This window comes from Diorhabda sublineata, chromosome 10, assembly GCF_026230105.1.
Source record: "Diorhabda sublineata isolate icDioSubl1.1 chromosome 10, icDioSubl1.1, whole genome shotgun sequence".
Taxonomy (NCBI): Eukaryota; Metazoa; Arthropoda; class Insecta; order Coleoptera; family Chrysomelidae; genus Diorhabda; species Diorhabda sublineata.
In genome coordinates this window covers 15,393,157-15,416,024 of record NC_079483.1, presented here as the reverse complement: position 1 = coordinate 15,416,024, position 22,868 = coordinate 15,393,157, and the positions used below count along the sequence as shown (strand labels likewise).

Genomic DNA, 22,868 nt, shown 5'->3' with positions numbered 1-22,868 from the left:
GCGTCTTCCACACTGTTGAACGATTTGGTAGCGGCAAGTTCGGAAATTGTTGTTGAAATTCGGTAAACACAGCCTGAACTTTTGTCGGCCATTCGTGTTATCATGACACAGACACAACTGTCTGATTTTCGACAGTGTTGTCAGACTTAAACCGACCTTTGTAGTGCGTTCCCAATTTTACAATTAAGGTTTAAATAAAAACACTAGATGTGAAATTTTATATATTTTGTTCAAATAATTACAATATAATTTAAATAAATAACTTTAGTAAAGTGAAAGTAATCAAGAATATAGGTGACAAAGTTACCAATTTTGGAGATTTACTAGCCTGGTAATCTGAAAGAAAGTTCGTTAAATCGTCTTTGTTTGATTCCAACCATCCCAAATTGAGAATTGTAGATGCGATTAACTTCTGGCCAATAGCTTTGTAAGATTCATCAATTCCGTCAGATTGGATAATTTGCTTGAACTAAAAACGTACAATATATCTAATAAAAATCTAATATATTATAGATATAATAAATAAAAAGGTAGATTGAAAACTTGTCGTTTCATTTGCTGACCACTGTCGGGTTTGCCGACCACCATTGACCGCCCTTGGAAAGTTGTACTTTCCATAAACTTTCCTTCGTGATATGTGCCATTAGATATTCAAATGGACGTACTATTAAAATGAATGAAAAAATTGGGAATTTGCCAATATTATCTAATATATAAAATTCTCGTGTCGCGGTGTTTGTAATTGAACTCCTACGAAACGACTTGACCGATTCTCATGAAATTTTGTGTGCTTATCGGGTAGGTCTGAGAATCGAACAACATCTATTTTTCATCCTCCTAAATTTTAAGGGTAGTCCACCTCTAAATTTCTATTTTATTTTTTAGATAAAAAGTTAAACTTTTAACACTTTTTATACACACCCTGTATAAAATGAAAAATTTTTCAATATAGATTTAAATACGTCTGACTTTGCAAAAAGAAACCGAATAGAAACCATTTTCATATCTTTAAAGGTATTTTCGTAAAAAAATAATTTATAAGGGTCTGCAGCGGTCAAATTTTTTACAAAAAAATTAATAACTCAAAAAGTATGCATTTTTTGAAAATAGTTTTCATACAATATTATACTAAAATGCTACATAGATTTCAAAAATGTATTAATATACAGGGTGTTCTATTCAAAATAACAAAGTTACAGTCAACTTCCTGTAGAACCGGAAGTCGGCCATCTTTGAAAATATTTTAGTTAAAAAGATCGTATTCGAAAACCCAAATGTAAAAATTTTCATGATTTTACTATTAGTATTTTGTCATATACAGATAGTTTTAATTCGTCGTGGAACACCCCGTATTGATCTGATCGTCGGAACCAAAGCTAAATATTTGGTATTCTTCTACACTTGAAGATCTCACTGATTGCCACCTCGATATGGTGCGCGTATAAAAAAGTTTGAAGGTTTAGCTACATTTTGTTTCCTTTATAACTTCAAACAAAATTTTTTTCAATGGTTTCATTGATTGACTCTTTGGAATTAACGTGAAATGTTTAATTTCTTTTTAAATGTTGTGAGGTATACGTATAGTACCGACACACGTAGTTTTAGGTATGGTTGAATTAACTGTCATTTGCCACAGTACTATGGTACTTTCTTTGACATATATACTTTTTGTCAGTGTAGTTAACATTATTTTAAATCCACTTACCTGTTCAAGCTGCTCACTATTACTTATTTTGTTAGCTATAGTTCCCAATAAACTTGGTACTTCTGGGTAACTGGAAAAAAAAACAGTCCATACAAGTGTTTGAGAATATCTTCCTCAGGAGACAAAAACTAATGTTAGAAGCGAAAAAACTTGTCCCCAACCATAGAGTCACTAGAAGAATCCGGCGTGATCTGATAAAAGATATTGCTATGCACCCTTCGTTGATGTTACCCAGGCTTTCTACATCTGTTTCTAAAGCACATTCACAGTCGTTTATAAAGTTCTAGCTGATATACTTACTTATTCTTGCTATTTCGTAATACGAGGGCCGTTTTTTCTTCAACCTCCGATCGCTCCGTGCAGACGCTGAGCAGAAGAAATCAGGCATGCACTGTAAGCGACTGCGAAGTTCTCGCACTACACACTGTTGACATTCAGGCGTCAGTCGGCGTTGTGCTACAGCCACGTAAACATTGATCCGTCATTATTGATGCTTCCGCCAAGTTTGTATTGCGAAGTGTGGTTCGTTTTCTACTGAAGGTCATAGTGAGTCGTATGGGGAAAACTTCATGAGTGATGGTGTTGTACGTAAATTGTGTCAAAAGTGTTAAGATGAAGGGGGCCAAGGACGCAAATCTGTAGTTTCAGATGACCTAGTTCAACGAGTTGACAGAATGGTTAAAGAAAACCGCAGATTCACCATTACTGCTTTGTCTACGGAATTTCCAGAAGTTTCAAGGTCTGTTATGGCGGCAACTTTCTTTGAAGAAGGCTTTGAAAAGCTTGTCCACAGATATGACAAATGTTTCAATCTCTTCGGTGAAAAATAACCGAAAAAGTACCAATCTTTTGGTAATAAAATTATTGTTTTATATGAATTTGTCTTTTATTTATAGTTTATCGGATGTTAAACAAAAGACGGAGATTGTATATTAAAAAATAGTTATTTAACCGAGAAGCTATGAACAAAAAAGTGCAATTACTTACGAAAGTCTTATTTTTTCATGCTTCTCTGCCAAATACTCCAATACAGCTTGTAGCCCCCAAGAATTTCTGAGAACAATCCCATTCCAAATAGATTGGATATTTTGGTTGCGGATACCAGACGATTCGTCAAGCGATAAGTCCAAGTACCTAAAAAATTAATAACAAAAAACTTACATTGTTACATAACTAACACGATGGTTCACTCAAATTAAAATGTGAATAGTGTTAAGCTTATAAAAACCAGTGTAGAGCAGAGTGAGTGCTGTGCTTGTAGCGACAATAAATAGTTAATCTCATAACGTTAAAACCTAGGATGGATTAAAAGTAACACCTAGATTATATACTTGTAGTGCATGCCTTGAATGGAAATAAGAATGTTGATTAATCTATTAGTTTAGATGCATATTCATTGTCAAATTGAAAAAATCGAAATAAAAAAACAAGCAGCGAACAAGAACACGCCCATCACCTAAATGATATTGTTACGAACTAGTCCACGATATGGACTGTGAAGCCGGTCCTGTTCAGTATATGTTTTTATCATAGTGAGGATTTGGTTATATTTTTCTATATGATTCGTAGAAAAGCCCTTTCATTCATTTATTTGTTTGTTTATTTACTTTCTAGAATTCTAGAAATTCCTTTCTGATATATATTCGAGCTATAGGTTAGTTGAGTCTAGTTTAAGTGTTTAAAGAAATTAAGTAAGTGAAAGCTAGACTACTTATATGGAATAAAATGAGGATTTTATACTTACTTTTTCAATATATTCATATTCTTAGCACATCCTAGAGCCTCTTCAATTAGATCTAGTTCTGAAGAAAGTTTTGTACTGTTGTGCTTTTCCCACAAGAAATTCCAATCTTCCTCTGGGTTGTTACTGTATCTCAACCCGTTGCAATAGACTACGCTCTTAAGATTTCTGTCCACTCTAAAGAAATAAAAATATTTTTGGTTTAATTCAAGATAGATAACAATAGATTAGATGTTTCCAAACCGCACCTAAAAGTATTCACAAAAAGGTACAAAATATCCGGAGACATGTCAACCACCTAGCTGTAAATCTCGTGTCTGTCATGAAAAACCTGCTACAGGCATGAGTTCTGTGGTGTATGCCTCCGCTGTGTGAGGTCCACACCTCGTAGGGTGTAGGCTCCAGACACCGAGAGCAAAGGCCCACCCACCATTTTGCATGAGGCCAAGAACTACCACGCCATCTTGTTAATTTTACTTTTACTTATGTCATTCTGTCGATGTCTCGTCTTTGTCTACTCGTCGTCGTTGTCCATTATCATAGTTTCCTCCAATTCATTTATCCAGCTGATCATTCGTGTGTCTGTACTGTCAATGTCTGATGGTGGTATGTCATTTGTTGGCGAAATCTATTGTAATATGCATTCATGTGTCCGTGTCCTGTAAGTAGTTGTGTCGTTTTCCATGTAAGGCCTGGTAATTTTGTTTTTACTGTTCTGATAATTTTCTATGTTTTACATCCTGTAGTTTCGTTGTCCCACTTTTCTAGCACCAATCTAGATTGTTCTGTTCTGATGTCATCTTTGGTTTTTATTATTATTACGTCGTCTTGTGTTCTAGTCTCGCTAGTCGTTCGGCTTCCAGCATTCCTCTGTGTCTTCTATTTTGTTTAGTTACGTGACACTTAACGTTGTTATTTGTCATTAGTTCTAATTTCTTTTTTATATTTAGTATCGTCTTGTCTTTGTTACTCCAGTTTCCAAATTCGTTCTACTGACTCTAATAATTGATAGCGAAAGGATTGTACCATCCTAGAAGATTTGCGAAGGAGAAGATCTGTTTCTCATTTGTACTGCATATGCTATTCGATTCGAAACGAACGGAAGCCTCTGGGAATTTTATTACCATGGGTGATAATGAACTTTCTGCGAACCATCGTCATAGTGTATGAAACCTGGTGCTGTCAGTCCGATCTAAATTCTGAGCGGTAATCGACGGAATGGCGTTCACAGTTTTTCCTGCTATCCAAAAAGACGAAGGTCGAAGCAATGTTATCGCCTTCTTCGTCAACGATAGAATAATTTATCAGGAATTCGCTTTTGTGGGTCAAAACGTGAACGTAGCATCAAACGGTTTACCTTCAGTCTCTGAAGACGATAACTTGGTTGTCGAACACGCGTCATAGAGTGTAATTACGATGATTTAGTGGTAGCGTGAGTTTTTAGTATGGATAACCCCAGAGGTTGCATAAATTCCAATTCCAACAGATTGTCTGTTGTGGTTGCGACTCCTATATGTTAGGAGGAGTACTACTAAGCATTTCGACTTATTAACACCAATCGTGCTTGTCGTGGTGCTCATCTTGTACGCGAGTTAGATTTCAAAAGTGAAAATATCCTTTTTACCAAGATTGATGACTATAGCAATTGGCGATAGAACAAAAACTAGTTTTTCTTGAATTGATAAAAAATATGTTCTGCCAGGCAACAAATTTGCATTGAGAGAAAGAAATGCAGCGTCAAAATGAATTGAAGGAAATTGATGCTCATCATGATTTACGGAAACATTTCTCAACGAAGAGGCAAGTCCGGCGAAGCATGTCAAGTTATTTTTTTTCAATTGCAGTTTAGAGATCGAGAAGGGTGCGAGGTCTTATGGCAAAAAAGAAGTCCTTGTCAAGGCCCCACAGGAACGAATCACAGGATGTCAGGTCACATGACAGTGTGGGCCACTCAACGAATCCTCGTCTCTCTATCCTAACATTAAGGTATGGAATGATGGATGTTCGCAATGGTTGGATCGTTATCCATTTGCGCACGTGAATCTTCGAGCATTTCCAGAAAACTTTGGCCCGGCATGTAGTCGGATCAACAAACCTTCCGCGTGGATACCTTCCGACTTTTCGAGAGCGATATCTGGCTTATGCCGACCTCTGTATTATTTGATAGTAGTGTAATAGTCTCCATACACAAACTGAATACATTGTTTATACTATACACCAGCACTCACAATTACACTGTTGCGAAAACCAAGTTAACGTCTATACCTGTTTACCTTTACCATTATTTATATTCAATATTATATGTGATAGATAATTATGTTAAAAAATAAAATATATGCTTACTTGATTCCATTATTTTTCCATGACTGAAACAGCGAGACAGAGTTTGAAGAACAATCAGCGTGTCCAAATCTACAGGCATTTCTTAATATTAAATTCCTTTTTATGATATAAATATGCTCGCTATTATCATTACCGAAGCTCATAGTTTTGTAAACCCCTTCCATCAGCTCCAGTATTTTATTCTACAAAAAATAAGTTAAAACAAAAATAGTTTTATTGCTGTATATTATGTATACTAAAACTATTATGTTCTCAAGAAATTTTGTCACTATCTTGGAATGTTCGAAGAAGGAGCCATTAGGGAAAAACGAAATATAGAAAACGTTCAGCTTTGAGAAATAATAAACCCCAAGCACCTAACCAAGCTGTAGAAGTAAATGGGATCAATACGCCATTCTAAAAATGGCTCCAAAGCAGTTGACAGGATTGGAATAGGAGTGTACGGGCTTAAAACCAAATATTCTGGAAGCTTGCGTTATACCCCAAGAAGTTTTCAAGCAGAATATATGCAATAAAAGAAATTATGTCAAACAGAAGATCATCACCAATAACCAACCAAGCTGTGAGTTTCAATGGCTGATTTGGGAATGGCTTGAGAGGTTTAATGCACAGGACAAAAAGAATAAAGGTTCCAGTGGTTCCATGATGCATTAGGGTGAAGTGAAATGGAATAGCTGATGAACTTGCTAAAGTAGCAGCAGATAAAGCTTTGTAGGATCTGATCTCTTTTGTGGAATCATCTACAGGACAATAAGAGAAACACTTTAAAAGAGCGTAGATGTAAAACAGTTACTGGAACAGTCTACAGGGATCGAGGCTAAGAGACTATAACCAAAGATATATTGAATGTATCAACTTAAGTTATAACACTTTAAGAAAACTTGCAGAAGTCCTTTCGTGGCGTTATCGCCTCATAGGACAACTGGAGACGCTAGATTAAGGAAAATCGACAATCTTATCAATATAGTATCAAATGGGATTTTATAGAAGTAAGAAAACGAGTTGAAAAATTAATTTAACTCGAAAAAGGTAATGTGAGCTGAGAAAACTCTCATTCACAAAATCCAATAAAATATTCCTTAAATGTAGGCTGATTTGTTGTATTTATTTTCGTAGTGTAAGTTAAAATTGAAGATTTAATAAAAAAAATTTTATATTTACAGCAACAAAACCACTATTGACGACCAATGTATTTATTCCGCTTGCATCCAATTCTCCTTTCAAGCCATTTTATTAACACCTTTGGAAAAATTGCTAATAATTATGCTTGACGAAAGAGACACTTTGATGAATGATAGAAGACAACCATTAACAAATCCTTGTACGTTTCTATAATCCAAAGCAATTATTTGAAGAAGCTTTTGAACCCAAAGACCAACTCTTCATGGACGCTTGAAAAGTTGTTTTCATGCCTTTGCCTTCACACCCTCCAAGTTTTGTCCATATTAAACATGTGATTTCCTTCATTTTGGAATACTTTTGAAATATTTTCACCACCAACGAATAATTTCAACTGTTTTCGTAACTTATTTTTAGTATACAATAAAAGCGTTCGAATTTATATTCCAAATTGTTGTTTAGTTCATATAATGTAAAAATCAATAACTCACCTTAATCATGACTCCTAGTTCGGAATCTTCTCCAGCCTTGTCTACAAGGAAAATCAACCCATTCAAAGCTGATGACCAAGGATAATAATCCATTTCTTTGGTAAGATATTTGAGAATAGTTAAAGCTTCTGAATATTTGAGTAATCCAGCTCTTGATATACTAAGGCAATCGTCTGCTATTTGAGCCCTATTTAGAACGTGAATTTCAGTGTGATTATTCATAAGCGCTGCAGCTATCCTATCCCAGAGATCTTTATTATAATTAACCCTGTAATACGCTGAAAATATATAAATTATAATATAATTCAGTATTTGATTACCTTCATTTGAAATAATAGAAATATTATCTAGTGGAGTGCCAGGGGTTTCAGCCTCGGAAAATGGTCGATTGAATTGTTTTGGTTGAGGTGGCATTTTATTTTTTTACACTATAAGTTGCAAAGTTTACAAAAAAATTTTTTGTGCTTTCAATTTTTTCGTTATTTAATTGAAAAAGGATAAAAATTTCAGATATAGATCATCATCTTTTGGAGATACCAGTGTTTATGGAAGATAATTACAAATATGGTAAGCTTGTGAACAGTTAATGGTTTTATTTGGTGTTTATTTGTTTTTCTGTTTTTAAATGTCTTTTTAAACTTATAAGTGAGGTGTAGTACCCGAATGTACTAATACTTTGTATGTTAAATCACTTGAAAAACTATTTTTTCACTTGCCTATAGCAACAAAGAAACAAACAACATTGTGTCAACTTTTCGAAGATATCCAGGGACTTTATTGACTACAAATCAATTTATATTTGTGAAGACTAGTCTCTTTATGAAAAGGAGAATTGCTTCATTGTTTCTTGAAGATGCTGTACGTTTACGATTGTTAGCTTTCGAACCAGTGTTAGTTTATATCTCGAATCTTCCAATGATATAAACTTAGATTTTTCAACATTACAATATAGAGAACCACATATATGTTAAAGTATGGAAGGAATAAATTTTTCGGTTCATTCTTCCTACTGTTTGTTGGAATACGCGCATATCACAAGCGTTGACTAAGAACTTAGCCAGATATAACACAATGAAGGTGTGCAATACATATTCTCGACAATACATACCCATAGAAACAACTTCATAATCAATATATGAACGAAACAACTCGAGACGTGATCAAATGCATCAGTTTGTTATTATTTCGTGCTAAGTATAATAATTTGATCAATTTTTCAAATATTGTGATGTTTGTCGTATGTAAACAGCATCACAATAATTATAAGAAGCTTCATATATCTATATGAACTCAAAAACCACAGAAATTGTTATACCTCGTTGTACTTGTAAATCACCCAGTGACCCACCAATTGCATCCCATTTTGTTTCACAATACAGCCATGTGAGAAAGGTAATGTTAGTATTTTTAACAACTATTTAAAAACAAATATCTACTCACCGCTTTCTTGATTATTCAAAATAATCCATGTTTTATTGTCTTTCAATAGAGACGGTATAGTTAAACTGCTCGTGGTCAACCAATCTGTCGGCGCAACATTTTCAAATTTGTTCTCATCTGTACTCAATGTATAAGTAATTGGTATGTTCCATTTTGTTGTTGAGTCGGCTCCCAAATATAAAAATTTATCCTGTATTATAAAAACAGATTAATACTTATTAAAAACATGGTTCAAACAATCAAAAGAAACAAAAAGAGATAGTGAGTCACAAAGTTTATAGAAATATATATTAATCAGTATTAATATATATATATTGTTGCAAGAGGGTTTTTACTTTGAAATATCGTACTCTTCTTTATCAACGTTATCTTGAAACTGAAAGGCTGTAGGTGTTATCCTGTATTTCTTATACTGAATGCCAACAAAGGATTTCATGCAACGAAACAATTTTTTTTCTCAATCCTCTCTAGCCCCCAACTTTGTTGTTTATCAGTTTCAAGGTCCCACATAAGCCCCAGATAAGCCATTTTCTCTATTTTTCAGTTCTTATCCAATCTCCTTAGTATTTTTTTCGTCAGTCCAATATATTCGTGTTCGTATATACATATCTACATTTCTAATGCTTCAAACCCAATCATTGTTGACAAATTTCTCTGCTAATAATCGGTTTGGAGATCGTTCAACCAATTCCTGTAAATATATTCCAGATAAACCATTATTCTCTGTTTAGTAGCTTTTAGCAATTTCCATCCTTGTTGATTTTTTTAACGATTCTTCGTTGGTCCGATGCATATGTAGCAATAGGATATTTCTGCATTCCTAATGCTTCCGAAACGAATCATTGTTTATAATTTTTCTGCTAGGAATCAGTTTCAGATACTTCAAAGACCTCCTGACAACATATTCCAAATAAAACATTTTACTCTGATCAGTAGCTCTTCGTAATTCCTCGTCCTTGTACATTTTTCTTAATAGTTCTTCGTTTGTCAGAAGTATTTTAAGCATTCGTATATTTCCTCCTTTCAACATGAATTATTGTTGACAATTTCAGAGACAATTCCTACTTCCTTTATTTCATACTACTCAGCAAACACCAGATGTACCTCACCTTTGCGCTTTATTGGTATTATTATTAGGTTAAGGTGGTCATTACAGAGAATTGTTCTTCTTTCAGCAAAAGTAATTTTCAATATTCCTATTCTCCTCACTGTTGGTCTATTATCGTAGCTGCTAAATAAAAGAATGGCTCACTTGGAATTCCTAACAATAAACGTCCAGCTATAAACCCAAAATTTCTCTTCCCACATCATCATTCGATCAAGCAGTTTTTGAAGTTACAAATATAAGAAAAATGGATCTGTAAGACAAGCTACGGAATATCCCATTTGACATCTCATGTCTGAGATCAAAGAGGCATAAAGCTTTTCTTCGGTCACTTCGTTATCGAAAGGCTCGCCACACAGTGTTCAGTATTCAGTTTACCAACTATGAAACTAAATAAAGGCATGTTGAAATTCTTCAGAATTACCTGTTTTAGTACAACATTCTCCCCATCGTAGCTTACAGTCACTAATGGATATCCTGGTTTATTGAACCAATTATCCATAACTTCAGAGAAGGTGATACCACTTGGTAAATTTGACACAGGTGCTTGTTCTTCTAGGGCACTTAGAAGATCCTTTGGTGATGCAGTAGAGAAAGCACTAAATTGAAAATGATTAAAGCTACAACATATGTTGCGGAATTTCCATATATCAAAAATTCTCCATTTTTCAAGTAGAAATTTTTACAATCATGAAATAAATGATAGATGTACAATACTTTTTGAAAACTTTTATCCATATTTCGTATGAATGCGAAAATAACATGAGAAATACCATAATTACAGAAGTTGAGAACTTATCTGCAAATTATAGAGCCTACACCAGTAGTTCCCAAAACTGATTTTCCTCGTCAACCACTTCGAAAATACTTAGTACTACTTTTAGGTGATACATTTACACCATAGTCCCAGCAGCTCCTATCCTCTAAAAGGCGCAGATTCGTCCATCTTTGGAATACTGCTCGCACATTTTGGAGCTCGGCTCCCAAGCATACACGAAAGATGCTTGACTCAATCAGAAGAGAGCAATTCGACTTATAGGCGATCAAGAGTTGACCACAAACTTGGATGGCTTAGAGCATAGAAGAAAGGTCGCCGACCTGACTCTTTTTTACCGATACTATCACAGCAAATGCACCTCCGAACTGTCTAATATAATCCTGCCTAGAGCAGTTTTTACAAGACCTACTCGACAGGAAGACATGGCTGATGAACACATAGTTCGCCTGCAGACTTCCAGAGCTTCAATTTATCGGGACTAATTTCTTTAAAGAAGTGCAAGCCTGTGGAGCCAGCTACCAAGGAACATCTTTTCCTAACACTACAGCCTACAGAAGTTCAATATCAATTTCCACAGACATCTCCACACGGCAGGCACCACTCGAATTACTTGAGAGTCTTGTGCATGCTTTTCACATAAAAAAATTAGATCTCACTATGGAAATTCATTAGCTTACACATTAATGCAGCCAAGTCGCGGAATCTTGTCGCTCTAATCAATTAGCTACATTGGCCTCAAATCACGAAGGATAATAAGACTCATTATCACTTATTTCGAATGGTTGAGATAGATTGATAATCACGATGTAGGTGATCTATTGATTAACATAATTATGCAAATAATCAATATCAAATTATATGTTGATAAGACCCCTTGACGTTGGCGATCAGCGTGGCAAAACTCTCTCTACCTTGAGTCTAAATAACTGTCCTGCTTCTCTTAGCATTCTTCAACCAAGAAGTTTGTTTCCTTCCAATACCTCTACGATCTTCAACTTTACCCTTCATAGTCAACTAGAGGATACTAAGCCAGTAACCACGCATTATGTGTCCCAAATAAGCTATTTAGAGTTTATCCTTCAGAAAGAATATTGTGATGAAAAATAAAAAAATTATACCACGATTAATATTACTTGTAACATATAAAACTTTAGCTTCGAAATATAATGTAACGAACTCGTCCATTACACGAACCGTCAAACCGGTCCTTTTCGGTTTTGATGAAGAGTCTACAGTTTGGCGGATGCACTGGTTCTCGGAATTCGTTTGATGTTGTTTTTATACATGTTTTGACCACAGCGGCGATTTGTTTATATTCTTTTTAAAAAGTATTTTCTAGGAAGACCGTTTTTTAAATTTGTTTGTTTGTTTACTTTTCTGAAATTCCCCACTGGTATACATTCGTGTATCTTCAGCAGTGAGAGAGAGTATGTAGGTAAATCAAAGTCATAGGGAACGGAACGAAATAGTAAAAAGTAACCGGTGACTTTAAATAAAGTACAAAAGTAGTATTTAATTATAAAATTAGTGATAAGTCAATTATTATAGTGTCTTGTGTAAGACTGTAAACAAATTAAGTAAGTACAAACAACGAATAATAACCGCAGGTTTTGTTAATAGATTTTCGCAGACTAATGGCGTCAAAAGCTGCGCTACCTCAGGCTGCGTCCCAACATTCGATGCTGTATCTGAGGAGAGTCACTAAACAGTGTCTAAACGTCATCAACTTAAAGGTAAGCAACGAATATTTGAAGCATATTAGTTCAAAATTATCAATTTACAATTGTAGTATATTTCAAATACACACCCCCACCACCACTACCATCACCACCCTATTATCTCTACTCACTTGGATTGAAGATAATTATGCATTGCAGCTTGGAACTTTTCAGTTGTTATAATGTTCTCGATCATTCTAATTATACTACCAGCTACAAATATTAGAATATTTGAAAATATTTCTGTTTTATCTAAATTTTTGTTATAGATATAAAAATAACAACAGTCATTATATTTTCTAAATCTACGAGATAGAATTAAATTAATTTACTCTATAGTTGAGCGTCGAGTAGATAATTCTCGCTCGTCCTTCAGAATGGGTGCTGATACCCAAACCCAACAAACACGTTGTCTAATATCATTTTGTATCTCAGCTTTAAATGCCATGCCATGATAAATAAATATCAAACGTCAAAAAAGAAGATATCGACGATGGTATAAAAACTAATAGTTCTTGGGCCCATGTCTAAATTTTTCTACGACTACACCCTCCAAATTTCTTTCAGTTGTTATTTGGGTGTAGTCGGACCAAGCCAGAAAATTATTATGATAGTCCGGTAGAAGCTTTTACCGGACTCATTTTTATTTATTTTCCGGCCCATCTTTAATAAAAAAAATAATAATATGGTTAGTCAATTGGTTTCTATAGTAACCGAGTTTTGTATTATTTAAAACTGGACATATTTTGACGTTTAGTTGAAAGCGTGGCTTTTATTATAAAATGGATATTCAAAATGATGCATTTGATTGTGTTAATGGCACAACAATGCCCGTTTTGAAAAAAATATTGTACGTAATACGTCTCGAAAGTGGTTTTTTACTGGACTCGCAGGCTTGTAAGACTTGTAGGTAAACTACTATTACGTAACAAGTCTTTTACTGAACGAGTGGGCAAAGCCTGCAAGTCCAGTAAAAAACCACTTTCGTGACGTATTACGTACAATATTTTTTTCAAACCGGGCATTCATATCGAAAAGAACTTTACCAACTAAAAAAAATGGCTCTTGTATAGCTTTTTTCTAATATGATTACCATCATTTTCATCGTCGTACTAATTGAGATTATTCCTCGTTAGTTGTTGCAGTTTTTTACATCAATGATTAGAATCCAGAAATATTTTATTTTTGTAAAATTGAATTCTCGTTTTTAAGAAAGGGAATCAAAAATCCCCACTGTTGATCTTTGGTCTGTTTGCTAACGATTTCTAGAGGGAGAGTGAGAGACATTCGTTGGACATAATTTGGTAGGATAGGGAAAATTTTAATAGGAGGAAGGGTTTGTTAGAGTGGGCCCTGATAGAGGAATTGCTCCTCTGCAGGGCCGGAGTAACGATCTGAACGATCATTACATTAAATGAAACCGATTGAACTGGCTCGCGCAATGTTCTGTACTTTTTCTTATTGCTTAACCCTTGTTTATATACAACTTAATATTCAGAATAATATTTCACATACTAAAATTTTAATACTGGATAACTACCCTTATGAGCAAATTCTACTCATCAAATTGAAAGAAACTTCTACTAGTACTACTCTTTTGGCATTTCAGGTATCGAAAAAAATGAGAAACAATATTTCCTGCTCCGTTAAGGCAAAGACGGTTTTATCGACCGGAAAATTGATGATTTATTGGTATAGTCATGGAATTATGAACAATCTTCTTCAAAAACGTAAAGCAATACCATCCTTACTTGATAATGGCATGGAAGAAATTGCAATGAACCAAATTGAAAGAAAACAGGACCAAACACTTTTTCACATGGCTAAAATTTACGAATTACACCTTGAATTGCTTAACCATCCGTCATATTCACCAGACCTAGCTCCCAGCAACTTTCTCCTATTTCCTTACCATACGACTATTTTGAAGAAGACGACAACTATTATTTGGAAGGTTTAAAAAGGTTGAAGCATCGCTGAACTACTCAAAAGTAGACTGTTGATATATCTCGTTTATTTTGTTTCAAGACAAACCTCGAATATATGACAATTAAAGAAAATGTCGAACCAAAATGAAAAATTTGACACCAAATGTAAGACTGGAGAAATGAAATATTTACTTTTGTCACTAATGCTTTACTTTGGATGAACATTTGGTTCAAAGAACGGTTTTTTCTTCAAGAGTAGGATAAAACAAAAATGTAGACCAATATGTTTATAGTGATCACTACATTTTTAAATAATTCTCGACCAAAACGACAGCAGAATATACTGATATTAATCTCAGAGAATAATACTTAATTATTGATTTCCTTTCCCGACACTTACCTTTATTATAAGCTATTATATCAAATTTCGCAGCTATTTCTGCTGGAGAAGATGCTTTGGCAGTTATTTCTTTATAATTGCCGGTTCCATCTTCCTGTAAAGCCAATTGCTGCGTGCCTGTAATAAATTGTTTGTCCGTTTCCATAGTAAGTAGATTGTCCATCTGAAAGTCAAATTGAATATTTTCAAAAATAGATAGCGACCCCGGGAGTGGAAAGAAGAGCGAAAAACGGAATAACACAGTTGTGAAATAGCCTTATATGTTCGTTAAATTTTATCACTTTTTGGTAGACATGTTAAGTGCTTTTACTCAACTTCATTAGTTCAACTTCCTGTTAAAACTGACTATTATAAACCTGTCATGCTTTATGTAGTCATTGAGGTCTCTTGGTTCTAATAAGTCTGGTTTTCATGATAAGTTTCATGATAAAGCGCTGCTTAAATCTATGATGGGTACTGCAAAATCAACAACCTGGTTCCAATCACAATTCAGATATGTTTAATTGGAAACAGATTGGAAGTTCTTAGTAGCCAGTGTTGAAGTTTGATGCATGATGATAATCGAAGAATAGTTTTGGTACAAAAGGTATGTTATTTTAATGAGGCCGATTGTGATTTACCCTTGCATAATGGCAGGATTCTAAGTCCAGCCAAAACATTATATTGTCTCCTACGCGATTTTGACGTGCAAAATCAACTAATTTAGTGAGGCGGATCAATATGACTTTCAGAATCTTCCCTTTTCTTGATCTAGGTACAATCTGGATAACCTTATTGTTAAAATCATACCAGATCAGAACTTTCTTAAACGAATTTTGATTTTTCTTCATATTTTACATCGTTTCCTTTGATTTCCGATTTGGCAAGTATCAAGTATGTTCGCGAAGCCTATTTTTCAGATTCAGGTTAGTCTAAATATTCATTCGTTTTCTGTTGCTTAGAATTCTTTCTTGCTAGGAATTTGAATTCGTTGCTTCATTGTTGATTCTCATCTTCTTAGTCGACTATTTCTTGATCATTATTACAATTACCTTTTTTCACTTCTCTCGAACATATGCAGTTAAAGTTCGGTGCATTAGTCTCCTGCCCAATCGGTGCTTATTCTTCGTATTGCTGGCATTATCCATACAGAATCTTCGGATCCGTTTTTCACTTTTCACAGAAAAAAATTTTTTGGAAATTCAATTATAAATTTTAGACAAATTCTTTTCTTGTAGTACCAACTAATTACTTCTCATTACTAAATTAAGGCTTATTTCACACGCCAATGAAGTAGGTAGCTCAATTCGATGAACGGGATGGAACTAGAAAATTCACACATGTTGGTATGATATATGTGCGAAGGGGTCTTGGAGATACTTTCACAGGTTAAAATATTTTTTTTTTTAGAAAAAATATTTGACTCTTTAGGATAATGGTAGTTCCATGGCATGGGAATATTTATTGATATGCCGCCTCTAGAAGACCGGTAGGAAAAAGACGAAAAATTCGTATCCGACAACTTGCGATTGCCTCTGGCTATGACTTCGCTTGTTAATGCTGCATTATAGTACGAAAGATCTGTTTGTATTTCTGGAAACTTTCCTCATAAATAGACCAGTTCACGTCAATTCAATCCCTCTCAGTCACTTAAATGGGACACCTGGTGAGTTCGAAATTCATTTTGTAAGGCCCAAAAAGGCGATTCAAACATTCAACCAAATGAAAATTCGATAACTTACATCTTGCTAGTCAGTTTACTTTCATTTTTCTCCAATATTTTGTCAATCCCCAAAAAAATATTATACTTACCCGTGAAAGAATGAAGAATTCGAAATATGTGGCGAATCCCTCATTTAGAAAAATGTTGTCCCACCAATCACACGTCACGTAGTCTCCAAACCATTGGTGAGTGAATTCATGTGCAATTGTTAACAAAATGCCCTGTTTATACATATCAGAAGATTCATCTCGATCATACAAAAGCGAACTCTCCCTAAAATATAGTATAAACTAATCAAACAATGAGGGTTAAATATTTAAAATTATCAAAAACGAGTAACAAAGAAAAGATAAATAGATCGAAACGTCAAAGTGGTAAGTTGGAGGAGAGGGAGGGAGCGCATACGGAGGGGGAAGTCCCTAAGTTTGTCCCCTCTCTAGTCAGTTGCTATCATGCTCTGGTCGAGAGAGCAACGGACGTTCGCCGTTGAGAGTTACTTTTCTAACAATCGCTCAATTGTTGCCGCACAACGTGCCTTCCGCACTCGTTTTGAAATTCCTCCTCACAGACTTGTTCCAGGCCGTAATTCAATTCCGTCGTGGGTTTTATTTTGAAGATCTAAACTCCGCAGACAAGAAGATTTTCCTAAAGAAGACTCACAAAAATAATTTTAAAGCCAGTTCTCCATCAATTGATTGATGGAATAATGTTACAGAACGATTCTAATATGGGTATAATGTATAATAAAAATGTACCTAAAGGAAGAGTGAGGAAATATAAAGGAATAATACATTCATAAAAAAAAGAGAACAAATTAAATGACATGTTTACCTATACGTGACCAATCCCCAGTTTTCCATAGCTCCTGCATTGAAATCTGGTATCGCTGCTTGTGTCATTTTTTTTACCAACATTGTAGAATACTTGATATCCATGAATGTTCCAAGTGTCTCGAGAATTTTTGTACTATAATCGGAAGCTAAGATTCTCGTCGTTTCCGATTCGGGTCTTGAGCATATCAAGTGTTGTAAACTTTGCTCTATTTTCTGAGATTGCGTACAAGTGTATTTTGAAACTATGAAAGCTATTAAGTAAGTCGACATCTTTGGGGTTTTCTCAAAAATTACCCTTTCATAGTCACTGAAAATAAACGACTTAAAATGAGTTAATGTTTCACTACTTATTACGAGTAGGTACGATTTTTACTGACGCTATACAATGAAGCAAAGCCATGAATGTTCAAGAGCTTACTACTTCTTCTCTGACTTAGAAGAATTCTTAAATTATGAATATTACGTAAAATGATATGGTTACGAACTCTTTTACTGATATAGACCGTGAAGTCAGTCCTGTTCTATGTTTATAGATTCTGAAATTTGCCGAATGCGCTCATATAATTCGTATGTAAATTATGTACTGTTTTCATAAGGAGTTTACATTATGTTTTTATGGAGACAATTTCTAAGAGCATTTGTTTACGGTAAACTGCTTTAAAAAAGGTTACTCACTTCTCAATTATTGGTTTTCCATCTATAGGAGTATTACCAATAGCATTCAATCCTTGATCCTTAGGATAAAGCAAGCTAATAGTGAAAGTCGCTTTGTAACTCGGTTCATCGAAGCAAGGAAAAGCTTGCCTAGCATGTACAGGTTCAAATTGTGTCGTCAGCAAATAATGAGTTACATCATTCTCATCCACATAACTACTTCTATATAGTCCCAACATTGATTCCTCTTCTATGTTGTTAGTGTAAGCTATTTTTATTGTATAGTCAATATTTGCGGATAAAAAATCACTTAGAAATATAGTTAAAATCGATGTGGTTGCATTCAAAGTAGTCTCAGTCACTTTTAAATCTCCAGGAGTAATTTCTATTTCGTCAATTTGCATTGGTGCGTGTAATTGTACGTAATCAACTTCTTTATCGACACTAAATGTTATTTCAATAGTACCGTTAAACTGAACTTTGGTACCGTCAAATAATTCCTTGTTCAAAGTTATAATTAAATTATAATTACTGGGATTTTGGTGGGATGGTAATCTGTAACCGGCATATTCGTCTTCATTATTATCATCGGCTATAATTTCAAATACAGGATTTGCTAGAGTTGTTGATGTTAGAAGAAATATAACTCCTGGAATGAACATATTCTGAACCTGAAAAAAAGTTTGTACACATTGTAATATAGAACTGTGGAAGAAGAACTCCAATATATCATTTCGTTGGACAACTGAATTCAATTGGGAAAAGCTTATGAAATAATATTAGCCGAAGCTACAAAGTCACAAGTGGATCTTAATTTTTTTAATATATAAGTTAGAGGATAAGTACCACAATATTTGCTTACAATCTTTTGTCCATATCGACTCTATTTGGCCTGATATTGCAAAGAGAAAGTTGTAATGAACTGACTAGTTTCTATCTTGTTGGATCTCATCAGAACGGTCTAATGATGGGTTAGGTCAATAGAGAAAATACTAGAAAATTAATTAAGTAGAAATAACCAATCACTGTAATAATCTAAAGGGGTTGAGACAGGAAAAGATATTCATTGAAATTTGTACCCAAAGATCTATTATATATATATATATATATATATATATATATATATATATATATATATATAAATCCAAATAGAAGCAATCTACGATTACTGAGAGGAGCCTTGCCACCACAATGAACACCTGAATATGTTAAGTTAAGGAAAGGATGCAATGTGCAGATTCTGTTACGTAAAGAAAGAGTTCTTTCGAAGTGCGACAGTAAAACTCCAAATATTACACCTGGAGGCATACCAAATAGAAAATTATCAATTGCGTAGCTTTAAGCACTGACCATCATGAGAAAAGGGCCCACACATTTGGGTTGCAGTGTACATGACATCCTGAATTATCAATACATAGATGGTATTAAAAATGTCACTCTTATGTCATCATCTTGCCTCAAAGTTTTTTGGGGCACCACGAGCCGTTACTCAATACTGAGCATTAAGGCGAATACGAAAAATTTTCATTTCAAATAAACGCCGATTTTTTTCAATTTTTTTCGGAGGTTTTCCGGCCTGCAAAACTTGCACTATCCCGCTGCTGTTAGTTGAGACCCCAAAAAACTAATAAAAAAGTTTTGAGCGCGCACGTTATGAAGTTTTTCAGATGAATTTTCCGGTACTTTCGATCATTTCTTACCAGGGTTTTCCGGCCTGTAAAACTTCTTGCACTATTACACCGCTCTTATTTGGGGTTTAAACCCCACGTTACATGTACTAAGTTGGGGCCGCCAGTTTACAAGGTGAATTGGCGCGCGCCAATCGACCCTGTTTTTTGAAGCCAGCTCCCAATCTATATAGGGCGAGATGATTTTTGTGAGAAAATCTCTCATATATGACAACTTTTATACATTTTCAAAAGACCATAGTGAGTTGTGGTACCGATAAATGCGTTAATGTGTAGATCCCAAATCATCAAGGCATGCGATAACACGAGTAATTTTTCATTGTATCATTGGCATAAAAACAATCGAGTAAACGAAATATTTTGGGTATAAAAAAATCGACTACTTAAATAATTCATATCTACTGAAGATAATCAAACTAGACATCCTCTCGATCGCGTCGAATATCTATAATGAAAATACCATAAATTTCAGATAATTTTAAACTTTTTGATTGATTGATTTTAAAAATTTCATAGTATAGCATAGTTCTATTTATAAAATTGATAAAAATTAGCTTTTTATGAAGCATATAATTTGCCAAATTGACAGAAGCTGGTGTTAACGAGGACTGATCCGTTTGCTCCACTCTTGAATTATATTATTTATAAATTCACGTTAGAAACCGATTTCAGGAAGTTTTCCTAGAATTACATCCACAGGCTCATTGTCGTTGAAAACCTGCCATTGCGTCTATGATGGTCAAAAGCAAATTCAATAAAGGGACAAATACAGATTCAAAAATTATTCTACATTCGAATGCTCCCCTTCAATATACTCCTTTCCCCTCGCCAAACACCTTTCCATACGTTTTTTCCATTGATCGAAACAGTGCTGTAAGTCTTCTTTGTTGAGAGCTTTTAGGAGCTCTGCCGTTTTTTGCTTTACCGCTTCCATCGACTCAAATCGCGTTTTTGGGATTGCCATGGAGTAATCATGATTGATTTTTTTGATAAGGGTAGAACAGTAACTGGAGATTACTATTCGACATTACTGACCACTCTACAGGAAAAAATTGAAGAGAAAAGACGCGGAAAGCTATCCAAAGGTGTATTATTTTTGCAAGACAACGCTCCTGCACACAAATCTGATGTTGTCATGCAAAAAATTGACAGAAGCTGGTGTTAACGAGGACTGATCCGTTTGCTCCGCTCTTGAATTATATTATTTATAAATTCACGTTAGAAACTAACAAGTCTGGAGTCGATTTCTGGAAGTTTTCCTAGAATTACATCCACAGGCTCATTGTCGTTGAAAACCTGCCATTGCGTCTATGATGGTCAAAAGCAAATTATTCTACATTCGAATGCTCCCCTTCAATATGCTCCTCTCCCCTCGCCAAACACCTTTCCGTACGTTTTTTCCATTTATCGAAGCAGTGCTGGAAGTCTATTTTAGTGAGGGCATTTAGGAGCTCTGCCGTTTTTTGCTTTACCGCTTCCATTGACTCAAATCGGCTCCCTTTCAAAGCAGATTTTATCTTCGGAAACAAAATGAGTCGCATGGTGCCAAATCTGGTGAGTACGGTGAGTGTTCGAGCACTGGACTGCGCTTACTGGCCAAATACTTCTTCACAGATAGCGCGTTATGGGCAGGCGCGTTGTCCTGGTGCAAAATCAGGCCGTTTTTTACGAACTCGTTCTCGCAGTGTTGCCAAAACTTACAAATAGTAAGTTCGGTGGACAATATGACCCTTTGGAACCCATTCAGTCAGCACGATACCATTAATGTCGAAAAAAAAAACGATCAATATAGCCTTGAATTTTGATTTGCTCTCTTGGCCCTCAACTAAAGCCACTTAACCACTTAAAAACAAGCGCACGAGATAGAGAATTGTCCCCATAGGCCTCTTGCAACAATTTACAGCTCTCAGTTGGAGTTTTTTTTTTTCATTTACCGAGAAATTTTAGATATATACGTAGCTCCTATTTTTCGTCACACATAGTGAGAAAAAAACGTGTTTTGGGACGTGCATAGACAAGATATCTGGATATTCAGCGCACTAACGATACAAGGCGCCCTCTAGATGCACAGTCTTGTTATTTAATAACCAGACCTCGTAGTTTTCAGAAGGACTTGAGTGAAGTTTAATTTACAAAACAAATAAAGCCTATTGCGGTCTTTATCAAAATATAATTTGACACTGACAGTTTCATAATTAGATTAATCAATAGATCACCTACAACATGAATATCAAAATAAAAATCTATTTTCAATCACAATAAATAATTTTTATATATAAGTGGCAATATTCAATTAAATTGTTCATAGTTACAACTTATATATAATGTGGTTGAAAACAGATCTTTATTTTGATATTAATGTTGTAGGTGATATATTGATTTATATAATTATGAAAATTGTCACTGTCAAAATATATTTTGATAGGACTTTTGGGTTCAGGTAGATCACCCATCAGCTGATAGAAGATCCTAACCCATCATATCACAATTTTCGAACGTGGCGTTCAATTTTCAATAGAAATTTCAAATTTAGAACAAGATCTACAAGAATTTTAGATTTTTCTAATGTTTAATAGTTGTTATTGAGCAATTATCAACGATTTACTTCCTTACATGGGTTTTGCACTGAAGTTTAATACTAATAAGCTAATGAGACCTGAAATCAAGACACACCATCACGAAATAAACACCGGCGACTGCAGCTTTTGTGGGGAAGACAGTGAAACACCGGAGCATCCAGGTAATCAGATCGCCTGGGATAAAGCGAAGAACAAACCTCCCTAAAACTCAATCCCCAATTATCTATCAATCATAGGGGATTAAAGGGAATTTGTAAACACAGTTGCTTTGTGATGACAATTACATTGAATATTTCGATAAATATTTAATAGATTTAACGTGAAGCTTGAGAATGAGAATGAGAAAGCGGCACTCTTCTTGGAAGGAACAATCGGATGTTCGCATATAAAATTGTAGTGATAAGAAGGATATTGAAGATGATAATGAATAGAAATGCTCGGATTTCCACTATATAAATATCTAACTCAAAATTGTTTATTATTTCTTTCATTTCTTTTTATTACTTAAGTATGTATTAAAACGTAAAAAGTAATAAAAATCATTGCAAAACTTACTTTCAAAAATAACCACATCTAATAAAAAGTTCAGGTAATAATAAAGTGATCCATCAATGATATCTCTATTTAAAGACTTCTATTTATCT

The 22,868-nt window shown here is 34.6% G+C and overlaps 1 protein-coding gene across 1 annotated transcript; it reads right to left on the bottom strand.

Annotated features, from left to right (window-relative positions):
• Window positions 1-208: 208 nt before the first annotated feature.
• Window positions 209-22,868, bottom strand: LOC130449619 (glutamyl aminopeptidase-like). The gene is made up of 14 exons (XM_056787562.1): window positions 22,780-22,868; window positions 17,979-18,628; window positions 17,302-17,610; window positions 16,560-16,743; window positions 14,769-14,931; window positions 12,572-12,653; window positions 10,369-10,543; window positions 8,840-9,029; window positions 7,400-7,677; window positions 5,790-5,971; window positions 3,450-3,623; window positions 2,693-2,839; window positions 1,706-1,775; window positions 209-469 (listed from the first exon to the last, which is right to left on the bottom strand). Exons 1-14 carry the CDS (start codon window positions 22,795-22,797, stop codon window positions 251-253), a joined length of 2,841 nt encoding a protein of 946 aa, XP_056643540.1. The 5' UTR covers window positions 22,798-22,868; the 3' UTR covers window positions 209-250.